Source organism: Lactuca virosa, chromosome 9 (genome assembly GCF_052849685.1).
Source record: "Lactuca virosa cultivar CGN04683 chromosome 9, Lactuca_virosa_CGN04683_v6, whole genome shotgun sequence".
Taxonomy (NCBI): Eukaryota; Viridiplantae; Streptophyta; class Magnoliopsida; order Asterales; family Asteraceae; genus Lactuca; species Lactuca virosa.
This window is the reverse complement of record NC_136434.1, coordinates 149,820,361-149,840,080: the sequence shown is the minus strand read 5'-3', so window position 1 is coordinate 149,840,080 and position 19,720 is coordinate 149,820,361. Positions and strand designations below refer to the sequence as shown.

General features: G+C 37.9%; 1 protein-coding gene and 1 non-coding gene across 2 annotated transcripts; both read left to right on the top strand.

The window, feature by feature from the left end:
- The first annotated feature begins 2,097 nt into the window (after positions 1 to 2,097).
- Positions 2,098 to 4,403, top strand: LDL1 (LSD1-like 1). The gene has a single exon (XM_079071258.1). It carries the CDS (start codon positions 2,192 to 2,194, stop codon positions 4,298 to 4,300), a length of 2,109 nt encoding a protein of 702 aa, XP_078927384.1. The 5' UTR covers positions 2,098 to 2,191; the 3' UTR covers positions 4,301 to 4,403.
- A 523-nt stretch (positions 4,404 to 4,926) lies between these two features.
- TRNAY-GUA (transfer RNA tyrosine (anticodon GUA)) lies at positions 4,927 to 5,012 on the top strand. The gene is given in 2 exon segments: positions 4,927 to 4,963; positions 4,977 to 5,012. It is a non-coding gene; the product is annotated as a tRNA-Tyr (tRNA).
- The last annotated feature ends 14,708 nt before the right edge of the window (positions 5,013 to 19,720 follow it).

The window sequence follows — 19,720 nt, the reverse complement described above, 5'->3', positions numbered from 1 at the left end:
TGCTGAACCAGCTTGGATTCTGTACAAACCTATAGATTTCAGATCTTTTTCAACGAAATCATCTTTATAGACCGACCCGATTTTCTGAAATCTCTTCCATAATTTTGGTTCCTTTTCAGACTCGTTGGGTTTCAAGTACAAAATCGCTCCTTTTTGTCGACTTTAAAGCAACTCAACGACTGTGCAATATGACTGGAAGGAAAACAAGAAAGAAGGAGGCTTTGATCGAATAAAAAAGAAAAAGGGGTGGCTTTGTGCGATTTTAGCAGAAAAAAGAAGAGTGGAATAAAGAAGCAGGGGTTGACCGACTTAGAAGAAAAAAACCCACATGGATTATTCTTTTAAAAAGAAAAATAAAAAGTCAAATAAGATTTTTGTAACCGGCTTAAAATATGGTTCATCCATTTATTAGAAGGTAAAATACAAGTACATAACCCTAAAAAGCAAAAGAAAAAAAACAAAAAAAACAAAAAAAAATCGTGAGGGACCTTTTTAACCAATATATACTAAAGATCGTTGGGCTATAATGACAATAACCATAGTTTTTAAATAATCAATCTCATCATAAAAACCCTCAAACTTTCAAGAAATGTTCGGTTATATCCTAAGTCCATTTTATGTCCACAGAAACCGTATATTTGGGCAAAATTTGTCATCATTGCCCTATTTTCGATTTTACCCTTCTATGGCATTAGTGGGTGTTTGGTTACAGATTGACACATCTTAGGGGATGTTTGGCATTAAGGGATGTTCCGACGACCTGCAACTTCCGACGACCCTTAGCATAGCCTACAACGATACACACTCGACCACTTCAGCTGTCCCCAATACTTGATACAACATAAATTTAGATACCTTTTGTATTTCTTCAAGAAATTTTATTTCCAAATTAAGGGCATGAATGCAAGACTCTGAAGATTGATAATCAGATGATAAAAATATTGTCCTAGAAGTTTTAATGTCCAACCTAAGGTCGTAAAGGCAAGAAATGGGTTTTCAATTTTTACTGTAAAGTAGATAATGCAAAGCTCAAATTTAAAAGCACCTATGAGAATCCATAATCACTTACTTGTTTTTCAAAGATTAATTTTTCTTACTTTCAAAATAAAAACCCACTCACAAAAAAAATATGATTCAAGAACCTACAAATCGATAATCGCTCTGGTGTATCCCTTGATTCTCCATTATGAATGTTAGAAATTAGATGAAGCTACGAAAATTATGAAACAATTTTTACGTGTTAAACTAATTTAAAAGAGTCAAACCTTTGAAGACCCCATCTTCCGTGTTTCTCCATTTCCTTCAGCTTTTCTCATATCTGACAGAGGTCTCCATTAGCATGTTCGATGATGGTCGTTTATGGTTATGTGGGTCTGAATACATGGGTCGGGTGAACAGAAAGAAGTAAGGGTTTATAGGGAACATACTTTGAAATATTGATTATGTTTGTTTAAAAATAGAGGCTAGGGTTTTGCTTGGCTGTGATGGCGGTGGTGTAGGCTTTGTTTAGGAGATGTGGGTGGTGGTAGTTTGGTAGTGACCCAAGAGTGATGGTGGTCGTGGCGGGTACGGTAGTGGAGAGGGTGTTAACTGGTGGTTAATGGGTCTCAAGCTAAAGATCAAATATTGGTTCTATTGAGAGAAATATTTATTCTGAAGTTTTTTTTTTCTTGATTCCTGCTTCCGTTCTTCTTCTTCTTCTTCTACAAAGCAGGCAAGCATCGGAGGTGCTTTCCCGATCCACCCCGTCACTGATTCCTTTTCCTCTCGATTGGTTGTCGCCGACGATAAGAGAAGGACCATGAAAGGTCGCTGGAAGTTGCAGGTCGCCGGAACATCCCCTAATGCCAAACATCCCTAACATGTGTTGATCTATAACCAAACACCCCTTAATGCCATAAAAGGGTAAAATCGGAAAAAGGCCAATTATGACAATTTTTGTCCAAATGTGCGGTTTTATAGACATAAAATAGGACTTAAGATATAATCGAACATTTCTTAAAAGTTTGAGGGTTATTATGAGGTTAGCCCATCCAAAATAAAACCTTATGTGTCAAAGATTAAATTAAAATATATTATTTTATAAAATAAATGCGCCTAACCCTTTTTTTGCTACACTATTGAGGTATATACAATCGTTCTCTTATCGGAGCCACTTCGCCGCCGTGCTGCACTCAGTCTCATAGTAAGTATGGACACCGCCATGGAAACGACGGAATCCCGAGCTGACGCCTCCGACAACCCCAACAATGGCTCCTCCGGCGACGATGACACTTCTCTCGAAATCAGCCATCCTCCCGCACTCCTAACCCCAACCGTTGCTCCTTCCCTTGCCGGTACGGCGTCAGACAACGTCTTGCCGGACTCAACCCTCCAAACCACCGGTGAGTCTGTTGAACTTATGGAACAAGCTGCAGTTAACACCGATGGTCTACCTGCACCTCGAAAACGTCGCCGTCGAAAGAAGCAGTTCCCAGAGATGATATCCATCGCCGCCGCCGTAGACGGCCTGGGCGTTATCCGCCATAAATCCGGTAACAGATCAACAGAAGATATAGATGAATACGAAGACGACGACCCATCATCTCGCCGTCGACGGAGAATATCATCAGATCTCGACGTCGAGGGTCTAATCGCGATTTCCGTTGGATTCCCCGCCGATTCGCTGACCGAAGAGGAGATTGAAGCCAACGTCGTCAAAACAATCGGCGGAACTGAGCAATCAAACTACATCGTCGTTCGCAACCACATTCTCGCCCTGTGGCGATCAAATGTTGATGTTTGGTTAACCAGAGATCATGCACTGGAGGCGATCCGACTCGAACACACAAACCTTGTCGACTCGGCGTACTCGTTTCTCCTTGAACACGGTTACATCAACTTCGGCGTCGCCGCCGCCGTGAAGGAAGCCAAATTGAAACCCCCCGAGGGTGTTTCCAGAGGTGATGTTATCGTAATCGGCGCTGGACTCTCTGGATTAGTAGCAGCAAGGCAATTGATTTTTCTAGGGTTTAAAGTCGTGGTTCTAGAAGGCAGATCCCGGCCAGGCGGTCGTGTTCGCACGAAGAAAATGTCAGGTGGCGATTGTGTCGCTGCAGCAGATCTAGGCGGCAGTGTACTCACCGGAATCAATGGCAATCCTCTCGGAGTTCTAGCTCGACAACTAGGGTTTCCTCTTCACAAAGTTAGAGACATTTGCCCTCTTTATCTCCCCAATGGAAGAACTGTAAACCCTGAAATCGATTCAAAAGTTGAAGTTTCCTTCAATAAACTCCTGGATAGAGTCTGCAAGCTCCGGCAATCAATGATGGAGGAAGCAAAATCCATTGACGTTCCATTAGGTACAGCTCTAGAAGCTTTCCGACAAGTTTACAGAGTAGCAGAAGACCCACAAGAGAAAATGCTCCTAGATTGGCACTTAGCTAATCTAGAATACGCAAACGCAACATTAATGTCAAATCTCTCCATGGTTTTCTGGGATCAAGATGATCCGTTTGAAATGGGTGGTGATCATTGCTTCATTCCAGGAGGAAACGATCTGTTCATCAGAGCATTATCCGAAAACCTTCCTATTTTCTACAATCAAACAGTCGAACGCATCGAATATGGATCTAATGGCGTCTCAATCTCTGCAAACGGACAAGATTATCACGCAGATATGGTTCTCTGTACAGTTCCATTAGGCGTGCTAAAGAAGAAATCAATCGAATTCATCCCCGATCTTCCTGAAAGAAAGAAAGACGCAATCGATAGATTAGGTTTCGGGTTATTAAACAAAGTAGCCATCTTATTTCCTTACGATTTCTGGGGAGGCGAGATTGATACATTCGGTCATCTATCTGATAAATCAAGTATGAGAGGTGAGTTCTTTTTATTCTACAGCTACTCATCTGTCTCCGGTGGGCCACTTCTGGTTGCTCTGGTGGCCGGAGAAGCTGCAATTGAGTTTGAAAAGATGTCTCCGGTGGAATCTGTTACAAGAGTTATGGAGATTTTGAAGGGGATTTTTAATCCAAAAGGGATTGCAGTGCCGGACCCACTTCAGGCAATATGCACACGGTGGGGCCAGGATCAGTTTTCTTATGGATCTTATTCTTATGTTGGAATTGGTGCTTCTGGAAATGATTATGATATACTGGCGGAGAACATCGGAGATGGTAGAGTTTTCTTCGCCGGAGAAGCTACTAATAAACTTTATCCGGCGACTATGCATGGGGCGTTTCTTAGTGGGTTGAGAGAGGCGGCTAATATGTCTAGAATTGAGAAGCGGAGGAGGTTGAAGTTGAATGAGGGCAAATAAGTCATTTTTGGTTTGTTGGGTTAAGAGGATGTAACCAGTTAACATTTTATTTATGTGTATATAATTAGACATTAGAGTGAAATTAAGGGGTTTTTATCATTTATGTCAGTTGTTTATGGAGCTTCCTTAATCATCAACCTGGATCTTCAAAAATGTCTGTTTTCTAATACAGTTAAAACGGATTAATACCATAAGATTTCAAGCATAAAAACAATTTTTTTTGTTACAGTTGTGTATATTTTAAAAGTGAATGTCTTATCAAGTTGAAACTTTAAAGTAATATTTGGGTAAAATTGTGAAATACCAAGTATTTTATCAAAAAAATTGAACATTATTATTGCATTAAAAGAAAATAAAAATATGATATAAGAATACATAAATAAACAATTTTTTCCCAAATTTCTATTGACAAAAAGATAATACTTGATTGATATACCTTTCAATCAGCCATGTTATTTTGTTTGCAACTCGTAATCGATCAACTAAACTGAGTTTTGAATATTAAATTATTTAAATCAAATACACGACTAATGTTTTTAAGACTTCAATATCTTGTTTCTTCTTTTACTAAAATAATAAAACACTAATATTCTTTATTAGTTTGTTTATTTTAACTAAAACATCTTCCGACCTTAGCTCAGTTGGTAGAGCGGAGGACTGTAGTGTGATCATAGCTATCCTTAGGTCGCTGGTTCGAATCCGGCAGGTCGGACCTTTTTGTTTTAAATTTTTTCTCTGTATTTATATTGCAGTTGTTTATACTAATAAAACCTGATCAACTAAAATATCAATGTTTTCAAACAATGGTTGTAAATAAAATATACATTTGTTTTAATCGATGTTTTTTTAATAAATTCAAAAAACTCCCAAAGAGTCTTGTTATATAGATGTGTTTTTAATAAATTAAAATAACTCAAAAATTTCCCAAAGAGCTGTCTTTTCTTGTTATTTAGATGTGACAAAAATATGGCGGATGTTAAATGAATTTTTTTTTTTAAATAAATTCAATTAACTCAAAAAACTCCCAAAGAGTTACCTTTTCTTGTTATTTAGATGTGGCAAAATATAGACTCCTCATGGAATGTGGCCACTACGGATGTCAAATGAAATACAATTACATATGGTTAATTATATAATAACGATAAAAAATGTGAAAGAAATAATTTCGTTAATCCTTATTTGATGTGTAATGTAATATAATAATTATCTATTAAATCATGGATGTTTAATGAAAGATGATTCCACTAAAATATCAATATTTTGAAACAATGGTTGTATTAGTTTTAATCGATCATTTTTTTAATAAATTCAAATAATTGAAAAAACTCCCATAAAGTTATCTTTTCTTGTTATTTAGATGTGGCAAAAATATAGACTCTTGGTCATATGGAATGCGGGCACCATGGATGCCAAAGGAAATATCATTACCTATTAAATCATGGATGTCTAATGAAAGATGATTCCAAATTAAAACTTCATGAAACACTATTTAAATAAATAACCAAACTCATGCCTAAATAATCCCAACACGGCTAAAAAAGTTCTATGGTTCGGAAACTTAAAACACTATGTAATATATAACCAAAAGCATCATTATAACATAACTTTAAACTAACTCAGACATAGTAACATAAAATTTCACAAGTACTCATAATATTATGTTGGAGGGCTCAAAATTCAATCTCCGGTTGGTATTGTTTTGCAAAGTTAGACTGAGTGTACAATATATCCAAGTGTCCAGTGGTGTACACAGACTATTTTAGTAGGGGTGTTCCTCGTACTTCAAGCGGGTACACCTAACAGAAAAAACCAACAAAAAAAAAAAAATTACACTGCTTGCCGGAAATTGAGCAGTGGCCCGGGACCCCAAATGCCCCACTAAGGTCCGCCACTGTAAGTGTCTCAAAATTTCTTTGATGTATCATACTTTGCCAATTGGGTGCCGATTGACATAACTGCCGAATTATTGATCAAAGTCATAATCTTAGAATTATCAGTTTCTCACGAATCTAGTAACGATGCATAATTAACAACTTTCTCATCTGCTAGTTTACATACACTACAAAAAATATGTTATTTAGGGGCATACAAAAAGTGCCACTAAAAACCTAAAAACATGCCACTAAAAACCTAAAAACATGCCACTAGATGCTTCTTAAATAATCAGCGGCACACATAATAAGTGTCACTAGAAACGCTCCCACTAAAACTTTTTAGTGACATTTTTTGCTTTTGCCGCTGCAGTTTTTTAAGCTTTTAGTGGCACTTCTTTATTTATCATAATAAAAGAAAAGCTTTTTGTGGCACATATTTTGTACTATTAAAAAGCACATGTGATTCAAGAATTCATATTACTTTTAGTTACACATTTTAAGATTTTTTTTTGAACAACTAAGAGATGAACTTTATTAAAAAAAGGGTAAATTACAACAATCGTCCCTCATACATATGCCGAAAAACACGTTTAGTCCCTATTTTCAAAAATTAACTCAGACTGTCCCTCGTTTGGTTAAAAGTTGCACACCTCATCCCTCCGGACATAAAAAAACGATTTTGCCCTTAATAATTTTTTAACTTTTATTTATTATTTTTAGATTAAAAAGAAGAAAATAAATATACACCGACCCGCCGTTCCCCTTCCCTTTCCCCGGTTTCCTTCCCTCTGTCTCACTCACTCTCGACAACCACCTAAACAGCTCCACCTCCTCCTCTTTTTTCCGGCGACACCAAACACATCTACTCTTTCTCTTACATTCTTTTTTGATCGTCGGAGAATAACATCAAAATCTGGTGACTCAGTCACTCAACAGGTTCGATTTTCCGGTGAAGTAACTAGGATACCGTTGCGACCCACCAAGATTTGGTTGTGATGCAATGACCGGATGAGGAGGGTGTGGAGATCGGGACAGGAGAAGATTGGTTTGAGGAAATCCAGGGTTTTGTCATTGCTGGCGGACCAGAAGCCACCGATGAGGCCATCGGTCTACATCTTAAGCCCTCGTTGGAGTCGTCACCGCCGCCAGAAACCTGCAGCTCCTTCGGCACCACCACATATCAGTGTCAGCACCAACTCCTCTGGCACAACCACCTGTCACCGCAAACACATTCCCCTTCCCCTTCCCCAATTTTCTTCTACTTTCGTCTCCCTCTTCTCACCCATTCCCGAAAACCATCCAAAACCCCAAACCGGTGAACCAAAATCAGACCCCAAACCACCATCTTGTATCTTCATTCTCCCCCTCTGTCTTAAGAATACCAACGACCATCGAGGCTACCAATTTCAATCTATCACGAGTTCATGACATCTCACTGCAATCGAAATTAGGTCCAAAACGAATCCATCGAAATAAAATCAAACCTAACCTGAAACTCAAAATCAAAATCGAAACCTTCATGAGTTTCAATTTCTGGATTTGAGAATGACAAAGAAGGAGGGAACAACCATTTTCATCGACTTTGTCTCTTCATCGGAGATGGTTGTGGTATTTTACAGCGTAACTGAGAGAGATAGAGATTATAGGGAGTTGTTTTTTTAAGTTATAAATAATAATAAATAATATTAGATTAATGTAAAAAATAAATATCCAAGGGCACTATAGTCATTTCAAATGGGGCGTGGACTACATTTGCAACAAAAACACATTTAAGGGACGAAACGTGCAAGGTTTAAGCAACCGAGGGACGGTCCGAGTTAATTTTTGAAAATAGGAACTAAACGTGCTTTTCGAAGCACGAGGGGCGATTCGTGTAATTTACCCTAAAAAAACTAACAATAAGCTAGAGGAGAAAAATTAGAAAACATTACAAAGCAATGGGTTCTCTAACCACATTGTCCAATTGAGTCTACTTTTAGAATTCCTATTCGAAAACCAATCAAAAGAATACATTACAATTTTTTCAAAAATACTACTTCTTTTAATTTTGGACGATTGAAATATTTGATTATTTCGATAAGTCCAAAGCATCCACAATACAAAAAGAATAATTTGTGCCACATTTTATGTTGGTAAATACTCATGAGATTCCATAATATAAGCTACTTATATATACATAAATTTTATCTATAATATAAAATAAAATAAATAACTAAATTGTAGCACATAGAAAATAATAAAACTTCATTGTTTTTTATCAATATTTTTAAACTTTATGAATCAAATATCTACGTGTAACATCCATAAAATTCCAACCAATTTAAAACTTTTTAAATCATTTAAAACCATTCAATTATTACAATTTGTTTTCAAAATATTTTAAACATCAGAGTTCCCAGAAATCAAAATAGGAAGTGTACGGTCACGCCTTCGCCTTCTCGCGGTCATCCGTTGAACCTGAAACAATAAACTGAAAATGTAAGCTCGAAGGCTTAGTGATTTACCCCCAAATACCAATGCCATACCGATATAACCATAACATGTAACATATAAGTAAACAGAACAGCCATGCATCTCGAGTCTACAATGTGACTGGTCCACCCGCACCGTGCCTTCAGTCCATCTGGTCCACTCCCTGAGTCTACAGTATGCATAATGAGCCTTCAGCCTGACTGGACCGCCTCGCAAGCCTTCAATCTATCTGGACCGCTCTCCGAGCCTTCGGCACGTCTGGACCGCCTCGCAAGGCCTTCAGCCTATCCGGACCGCTCGCTGGGCCTTCGACCTGACTATGTGCCCTCCTGAGCCTGTAGTCTATCCGGTCCGCCCTGGGTATGTTGGCCTACAACACAAAACAGGACCGCCTCAACCCAACCTCTAACCAAACAAACATGTGCACATAAATATCATACGCTAACTCATGTCATATAACAGTCAAACTGATCTAACAGATCACTAATCATAGCAACATCCTGCACAAATATCATACGCTACCTCATATCATATAACAGTCAAACTGATCTAACAAATCACTAATTATAGCAACATCCTGCATAATTATCATACGCTAGCCCATATCATATAACAATCAAACTGTTCTAACAGATCACTAATCATAGCAACATCCCACTAACCGGGATACAGACCTAACCGGTCACTAACATAGCCTCATTCTATAACCAGGACACCGACCTAACCAGGTGTAACACCCATATAATTGAGCCAATTTAAAACATTTTAATTCATTCAAAAACCATTAAGTTCATACATCTCGTTTTCAAAATAGTTTAAACATCAGAGTATCCCCCAGAACCATATCACATAAATCATAAAACATGAGGAGCGGTACGATCACGCCTTCGCCTTGCCACGATCTCCTGAAGTACCTGAAACAATACACTGAAACTGTAAGCCCGAAAGCTTAGTGAGTTACCCCCAAAATACCAACCACACATAAACATACTCATAACATATCACACATAGAACAGCCATGCACATCGGGTCTACTGTATGACTGGTCCGCCCTCACCGGGCCTTCAGTCCACCTGGTCCACCCTCCGAGTCTAGCCATGTACATCGAGTCTACAGTGTGATTGGTCCGCCCGCATCGGGCCTTCAATCCACCTGGTCCACTCTCTGAGTCTACAGTATGACTGGTCCGCCCACAACAGGCCTTCAGTCGGCCTGGTCCACTCTCCGAGCCTCGGCACGTCTGGTCCGCCCTCTTGGGGCCTTCAGCCTATCTGGACCGCTCGCTGGGCCTTCGGAATATCCGATCCGCCTTGGGTATGTTGGCCTACATCACAAAGCAGGACCCGCCTCAACCCAACCCCCGTCAAACAACCATGTGCACATAACAATTAATCACATAACAATCCTTAACCAGACAAACAGTCTAACAGATCACATATCATATCAACATCCTAACCAGGATTCCGACCTAACCGGTCACTAGCATAACATTACCCTATATATCGGGTACCGACCTTAACCAAGTCACTAACATAACACCATCCTAAATACCAGGATGCAGATCTAGCAAAGCAATATCATAACAAACAATACCCGGATTTTCCATCCGATAAAGGGCCGGCCTTGGTGCCGTAGACCCTGTCGATATAGTGAGGATAACTCACCTGAAATCGCCGACTGAAGAGATAAGACCAAGCTGCTCCAACCACCGACACGAACTTCACCACAGAACACTACCAAAGAACCAATTCCATAAATACCAAAATTACCAAAATACCCTTGGAAATCAAACTGGTCAACTCTTGGTCAAAGTCAAAGTCCTCAGTCAAAGTCAACCTTCCTGGTTGACTCTACTCGCCGAGTCGACCCGTCGACTCGTCGAGTTCCTATACTCAGAAACTCCCATAACACGACTCAACTCGCCGAGTCGCCCCAAGACTCGTCGAGTCCAACGATCTCCGAGTCCCATCCTGCTCAACTCACAGAGTCGTCCCTCGACTCACCGATTCGAGGCTTAACCAGAAAAGGTTAGGGTTCCACGACCAGACTCGTCGAGTCCAAGAACAGACTCGCCGAGTTGTTCTTCCAACTCGCCGAGTTCATGCACATATTCATACAACTCTTCGAGTACACCCATGTGACTCGCTGAGTCTCTCCAGATCTCAATCCATACAGTGGCTTTTCGAGCCATGCAGGGGCTCCAATCCATAGATCCACTCTTCTACAGCCTAACCCTCACATAAAGTTGCAAACTTTACGTGAAACCAAGGAGATATAAGCCCAAAACACTCTAGGGCTAGGGTTTATGACAAAGGGGCTTCACCAATAACTCTTAGACAAGACCTTTATGGCATTAAGGACCATCACAAGCTTAGATCTGGAGTAGCAACCTCAGATCTAAACTCCAAACCCGAAATAGATCTCAAACAAGCTAAGGAATTCCAAATCAACCACCAAGGATGAACCCAAAAAGGAAATAGCTTAAGATAATGGCTCCTTACCTCTGAGATGTGCCTAAACTGATGTAGATCCCGGATCTACACAAGCCCCTTGATGCTAGCCTCTAATTTCTCAACCTCCTTCCACCAAATTCCTCTTCCAAGCTCCAATCTCCTCAACAATGAAGTCTCACACGAAATTAGGGTTTTCTGGACTCTCTGGGGGATTAGGAGGCTGGGAGGAGGACATAATGTCCTTTAAATAGGGTGCAACCCTCGGGATTAGGGTTTTCTCATTCCAGCACCAACTCGTTGAGTCCAAGCAGCCGACTCGGCGAGTTGGCCACTTAATCCGCGATAGAACCCCGCTCCGACTCGGCGAGTAAGCGGACCTACTCGTCGAGTCCCTTTCCTAAATTTACACTTAGCACCCTCCAACTTCTTGCTTCCGAACTTGGGATGTTACACCAGGTCACTAAGCATAAGCATATCATCATCCTAACTACCGGAACGTAAATCAATAAAAGCATATCATGCAATAAACCCGGATACAAATCCGATAAGGGCCGACATTGGTGCCTTAGACCCTATTGATATAGTGAGGATAACTTACCTTGCAATGCCGAACTGAACCACGAAATCACGCTTCCGAAACACTGCTCCAAACTCCAACACCTATAACCACCAATGATCCATACTTATAAATTTCCAACTTCCCAAAATGCCCCATAAGTCAATTAGTCAACCCTTGGTCAAAGTCAAAGTCAACGGTCAAGGTCAACAGTCCATATTGACCTCAACATGTCGAGTACAACCAGCCACTCGCCGAGTTCCTTTTATAACTTGCCAACTCGCCGAGTCACTTGAGTGACTCGTCGAGTTCCTAATGTTTGCGGCTGTAAACACCTTGGACAACTCGTCGAGTTTCCCTGCAACTCGCCGAGTTCATGCATGTCCAAAGGTCGGGAAAACCCTAGCTGACTCGCTGAGCCCACGACAATCTTCATCGGACTCGCCGAGTCGATCATGCAACTCGCCAGGTCCCTTCAGTCCAAATCCATACAGATGCTTATTAAGCCGGCTTAAGGTTCCATATTGCAGATCCAGCTTCTCAAGGCATGTTTATCACGTAAAGTTGTAAATTTTACGTGCATGCAAGGCTCTAAGGTCTTATAATGACAAAATCAAGCTTGAAATGGAGTTTTACCCTTGAGGAAAGGTTCACACTTGTTAAAGCCGAAAGCTTTAAGGACTTAGAGACCCAAGAGAGTTCAGATCTGAAGTTACAACTTCAGATCTTAGCTCATACCCAAGAATAGCTTCTTATTATGCTAGAAATGCCCTAATCTTTAACCAAATGAGATATAGAATGAAATGAGGTCAAGATAACGACTTGATACCTTCCAAAAGATGCTAACTGAGGTAGATAACAGATCCCCACACGTTCCTTGCTTCTAGATACTTGTTCTCCAAGTTCTTCTCACCAAGAATCTGTTGGGTTTTAGTATACTACAACATCCTATGGTGCACATACAACCCTAAATACCTTGGATCTATGTTTTCTCTATTATACATGCAAATGGTTTCCAAGGCATTAAACCTATAACTAGCATGCATTTGACATAAACCATATAATATACTAGTTAGGGAAACATACCTTTTATGTGGCTTGAAGTCTTGATGTATTTGGCCTTAAGAGCTTAGCACCAATAGTATGAAATGCCTCAAATGGAATCACAACACACCTAGGACAAAGGTGGATCTTGAGAGAGAATTCCATGCACCACAATACCTCCATATTTCTCTAAGAAAAGAAGTGGTGATTTTGACTATGGAGTAACCTATTTATATGTAGGATTCCAAGGGTCATGGGTATAACCCATAATCCATACCCATGGGTTTTATGATCCATGGTTCATGTGGCCCAACTCTTTATGTATCCATACATAAACTTGGTCCAACATGGATCATAAGCCCAACACATATAAATATAACTAATTATCATAATTAGTCCCCATATATTTAATTAGTCACTTTTGATCACTAAATTAATTCCAAATTAATTCTTGATCGATACTAATTAAAACATATGATTTCATATTAATATATTATAACTTATAATATATTAATAAACCATAAATAACTTTCTCTCAAAAGTCCATCCTAACAAATTGTCCTGATGATATGCAACCCAAATGGACCATGCTACTCTCGGGTCAAGTACATACCAATAATAGTTATGGGCTTAGACATCTAATCCAACAGTCTCCCACTTGGATAAGTCTAAAACTATTATTGCAAGTACGACTTCATAACCCGACTAGCAATCGTAGCTCTTAAGGCCACTGTCGAACTCTGAACAAATCAATGACGCGTCCATTAGATAAGGGATCATATATTCCTCCATTCTAGATATCATATGGACTGAGACATGGATTATAATCATTCTCTCTGTCCATTTGTTGTTTCCCGATTTTCGATTTTTGATGACTGACTGATTGAACAAATCAAATCAGTCCTGGCTTGGCCAAGCACTCACATGTGTCATCGCTAAATCATCGAGGGGCCCACAGATATCACTTTTATCCCGAAGGTAAAAGGAATGGATAAACTTTGACTCATATGGCTTGTTCTACTACTTGTTGAATCATACACAAAGGCACGTTTTATAACATCGAGTTACCAAATGCGTTTTCGTGTAATCAATGTATAACCAACTCATAGTAACAACTCATATTTCTAGGTTTGAAGAATATAAGATATTATCGTCTCATGATCACTCGTGATAAAATCCATGAAGTGATTCAAATGAGCGCGGGTTGAATCCAATACTCAGAACTTATGAGCACTCATGAGTGTTGTAGCACCACTTTGTCCACCAACTTGGACCTCTACAAACCAACCCATGACAGTCTTGATTCATATCTACTTCCAACATATGACCGACTGTGGATGGTTTGAATAACTTAATCATTCAGGAAGAGCGACTTAGTTATTCTGGAAGTCAAAACATGCAAAGTGAAACACAAGAATAAATGAATCAAATATGGTATCAAACCCTATGAATATAAATAAACACTTTTATTTATCACCATACTGATTACTCATTATTCATTGTTTCGATTTTATCAACTTTATACTTGAATTAAAAACACTAGTTGTCCCATGCTCCAAGCATGTACACTATGTTTTTCTTAAACAATAGCTTTGCCATACACCAAGTATGCACTCTATGTTTGTCTATGATCCTTACTTTGTGAAATAAACCAATTGAACATAATTTCAATGATTCTAATTTCACACTCTCAAATCCTTATCGAAAAATGTGAGAATTTCAAATTCCTATCATTTATCGAAATCTGTTTAGATTTTAAACTTATATGCACTGACCCTCCTGTAATGAATATGTACAAAGTCACAAAGACTTGTCAACAGTCATTATAAGGTATTCCAATGGAGATCAACTCCATGGAAACTAAGTCTCATATTCAAAGTACATTGCTTTGGACATGCTTCTTGCATTAAGTTTTCTAATCTTACACAGATAACTTCCACCTATGGAGACAACTCCATATTCTCATTTTGACTATCACTTTTGAATAAGAGATGCCTCTTTTCAGAATATGTCAATATGGTCCTTCCAAAATTAGCACTATACTTCCAACTGTCCCTGAGCAACCAATCTTTGGTAAACCTCAGATTGTCCTCGACAATTGCTTAATCATTTTAGTCATATCCAATTCTAGACCTTTTCCCTTCTTAATGCCTCTGGGCATTTGGAAAAATTTAGAAATGACAAATATTATAGCACATGCAATCGATCCTGTACCCAAAGCAAATGGTACACGATTCATGATGTCTCACATAAAGACATGATTCTAGACCAGTCTTTTGCTACAATATTTTTATTTGCCATGTTTTCAAAATTTGACTATGAAGAGGGATGCCGTAATCATAATCGAATTTTGAGAACGCAATATATAGAATTTCCTTAAGTTGAACCAATCCAACATGAAATTCATATATATATTCTTGACTAAAGATGATTAAGGTCTCAATCTAAGCCTTTAGAACTGAAATGAAGTATATCCTCTCCCTTAATTATAGCAAAACAACTTTTTCAATCCCTGCAGCCTCACGAATTGAAACTTTTGTTTTCTATAATTAACATTGCTAACTTGCAACACTAACAATAATTATCAAGCTCCCACTAACATGATGATTATTAGCATAACACTTATGCTCCCACTAGCTTTGACATGTACTCAGAAATCAGCTGGACTTCTAGAAATCAATACTTTATTGACTTTCTTACCAAAGTTCAGATTTCTGATACGAGATGCTTTGATAAAACTTTATCAAAATCATACACCTTTCCTTAGATAGCATGCATGTGTGTCTAAACAATTTCAGAACTATGAAAAGGGATGCCGTAATCATAGTCTCAATTGTTTAGACCTTTTGCCATCTGCTTCAAATCTACTTGGTGGAAGTGTTTCCTCACCATCATTTTCATGAATCGGAGAGAAACCTTATGACCCTTAGATTTTATGGTGTATGTGTTCTTATCCATGTGAATCATCAAAACCATAGTCACAAGACAAGGATAATGACAAATCCAAACTCATATGGACTGAACTTATGCAATCTTAACTTCTTGCCACGTGGCAGTACAGGGCCTGCCATTGCTTCCAAGTTGTTATGCAACCAATTGAGAACTTTCAGAACTCCTATGCAAAGCCAACTTTAACTGGAATGGGCACAGAATATGTCAACACGATAGGTTATAAACCTCAAGTCGTGTGCTAGTGAAGAACCTCATGTTTTATTCTTGATTAGTTCTTGAAATTCTTTTTAGGATCTTTAAGACTCCCAATATCCTCTTGACATATAAGACTATCTTGCCAAATATTCAAGAGATAGTGCGGATTCTTTATCAAGACAAACACTTCACACAATTGGCCTTAGTTGGTCTTTGTTTTATCCAAAACATCACAACTTACCAATTTCAAATGTACAAGAGTAGGACACTTTTAATCTTACATTTGACAAGTGTTTTAAACCTCTCTTTAAGATATGTCACTCAAGTTACAATCTTGGAGTATGACTCTAAGAATTGTTTTGGAACGAAGTATGACTCATCTTCCTGGTCTAACCATTTCAACAATTCATGATTCCTCTTCTTAGTCATAAGAATGCACTAAGATGACCTTTAGAGGACTAATTGTGATATGATTTCTAAATCATTAAGATGATCACAAACATGATACTAAAGTACTCTCCCATCTTTTCAGATTTGAGAAACTTTTATCTTTCTGCCTAATTTGATTCTTCCCATTCGTTCTGCCATACATTGAGACTTTTCCAATGTTTCAGAATTATACTTAAACTTGTAAGTATAACCATATTTACTAAACTTTAGTAAATCAAATAGTCTTAACGAGCTTTGTGGTGGACATGACCAGTGCACAAGAATATGTACTCGATCCCTTTAGTCCTTCACTTGACTCACACATCCATGTGAACAAGTAATTAGTCTTGATTTTCCAATGCTTGAAAGTTCTCATTCATCATACTATTCAACTTGCATGATTCCAAGTTTCGGTCCAATTGAAACTTGGGTGATGAGGAACTTTCCTGATTTGGTAAATTTAGACACTACCACAAATGAAAGAATCAAATCCATTTTCCAATATTGCTGTCAGTGGAATCATATAAGCAACAATTTTCCACAAATGCCATTGTAAGGATACTTCAAATAAATAAAATTAAACAATTTTCTTTTATTTTAAAACTTTGCGGAAAAACTTATCCTTACAATCCACATGGAAAATTGTTGTTGTCTATTCCTTAGCAATATATCATAACTTCTTAAGCAACTGCTCAAAATTCTGATGCGATCGAAATCCACCTTCGCGATCAGAATCAGCATATACTTCCTTTAAGATTTCTCTCTATTCTTTGATTCTTAAAACATCAACATGTGACCCAGTCACATCATGTAATGAGGATCTCAGAATAGAACTTAACAGAGTTAGATAATGGGCTCTACCTGATGTAGAGTCAAACTTATTGACTTTAACATCCTTAGGTAAATTTGGCAGCTTTGCAATCAACGCCCCTTCCTTTGGCAAAATAAACATATGGACCCTTTGGTAATGGGACTATCTCAGACTTAGCCTTTCTCTTTACCATTTGGTCAACCGGGTTGACTATGGCCAATCCCTTTCCATTGGGAAGAGAATGCTTTTTCTGGATTTCCAGTGTCACCATTGTCACTGTCCATAAAGTTTTTGGGAAGTTTATCTTCTAATCAAATTTGCTTTACTATCGTTCCAAATCATTGCTGATTCAGCAGCACCAAGCAAATAGATATGATCATTAAGGTTCATGTCATAGTCTGTTTCATAGTAGTCCCAAAGGAACTCACTATGTGACTTAGAAAGTGATTGAACATCCAACTTTGTCAAGACTTTGACACCCAACTCTCCCGGCTTGTCAATATGTGACTTCATCTCTAAGATGTGATCACACATAGACCTTGCTTGCCATTAGGGCTTGAGTGACCTTGAACTTGTGGGTTAGGGAGAATAATTGGAGGAGGTGGAGGAAGAGAAGTATGACTTCCATGAGCCAAACTTGGGAAGTCATATTCATTAGGAAAGCTTGGTTTGGGAAGATCATTGTTGTCTAAACCAGACATCAACAATGGGAGAAATTCACGTAAAGTTGATTTAAGTCCTTAATATAACACCCAATATGATATATTAAGGCTAGGACCCAACAAACTATTTTATAACTTGGAAGAGGGATGCCGTAATCCAAGCTATAAAATATTTGAAGGTAGGTGAATGACGATTCACCAATTTCCACCAAGATAAACGAAATGTATTATTAGGCTTTAATTGGTTTTGAAACTCCTAGATTCTTTTGAGATTCATTGAACTTTTCAATGGCATGTTTCAATCTCGAGTGTGCCCTTCAGGTTTTGTGACTGGGACGCCGAGGATCACAAAACAAGGTGTGAAGTAACCATGCAAATATACTTGGTACCCTTAATATTTACCCCTCAATCGATGTGTCGGTTAACCACACACGCTCCAACGATACCATGATAAACATTAAGTTACCCTTTGCCTACCTTGTTAAGTCCAGGTTTGTGTGCCGGTTAACCACACACGCTCCACTAACAGCTTAAACAAAGTGCAAAGTGTAATTTCATGGATTAGCACCTTATTCACATTTTCCTAAGTAACTAAGATTGAGAATTTATAAGTGTTTAGTTACTTAGTATTTATCATTATACTTATAATGAAGGGAGAATTATAGTCCTTGTCCTACCTGTTCGGCTAACGACCCTCCACCGGTCAAGGAAGCGGTGAGTGAGAGTGGACACCCATTAAACTGCCATTTTATAGGCAGTAACCTTATACCCCCCTTATAGACTGGCTTCGTGAATGAGGCCTACTAATGGTAAGACGACTTTATCTTATACATATCTATATAATTAAAATTATAATAATAGTATAAGGGTTGAATTTTAAACTTTTAAAATTCTAAGGTCTAGTTTGGAATTAAAGTATACATGGGGGGTAACTTTACAAATTCCAAAACTTGAGGACACGTTTTGAAACCTTTCAAAACTCTTGGATTTTTCATAACTTATGAGTTTAATTAAGGTTTAATGAAAAAAAAAATTCAAGTTCCATAACTTGAGGACAAGTTATGGAAGACATTAAATCATTTAATGATGACATTAAAAATAGTGACTCTTCTATTTTCATAACCTATGAGACTTAATGACACTTTAAAAAGAAAAACTCTTCACTTTCCATAACTTGAGGACAAGTTATGGAGTTCATAAAAACCATTAAGATCAAATATTCCAATTAACACAATAATCAAATAATTTTTCTATGATCTAGATTAAACTCATAAGTAAAGATAATTCACATCAACAATTTTCAAGAAATTAGATAATCATATAAACTAATACAAATCTTGAAACTTTGACAATTATCCTTTGAAGACTCTTGGAATTCATAACCTAAAGAGTTAATAAATGAGACATTTCACATCCATAACTTATGGAAGTTTCAAAACTCTTAAGATCATAACTTTAAAAAAAAACTTTTGAGTTCCAAAATTTTATGACAAAATTTGTAACTCCTTAAAACCATTTAGATCAAACTTTTAAAACAAATAAAATAATCATATCATTCTATCTTTTAATAAATTGACCTAATTCAACTTTTGTAGTAAAGTGACTCAAATTTTATAAATAATTAGTTTTTCATAAAATCAAGTAATTATCATAAAATTTGACAAACTTCATGTTTTTTTTTCTTTTTTTTTCCTTCAACTTGAAAAAAAAATACATTTGCATCAAATATAATAGAAAACAACCCATGGCTCTGATACCACTGTTGGGTTTTAGTATACTACAACATCCTATGGTGCACATACAACCCTAAATACCTTGGATCTATGTTTTCTCTATTATACATGCAAATGGTTTCCAAGGCATTAAACCTATAACTAGCATGCATTTGACATAAACCGTATAATATACTAGTTAGGGAAACATACCTTTTATGTGGCTTGAGGTCTTGATGTATTTGGCCTTAAGAGCTTAG

What these genes read in the sequence shown, in the direction of transcription:
- LDL1 (XM_079071258.1), top strand. Translation starts at nt 2,192, where the DNA reads ATGGACACCGCCATGGAAACGACGGAATCCCGAGCTGACGCCTCCGAC.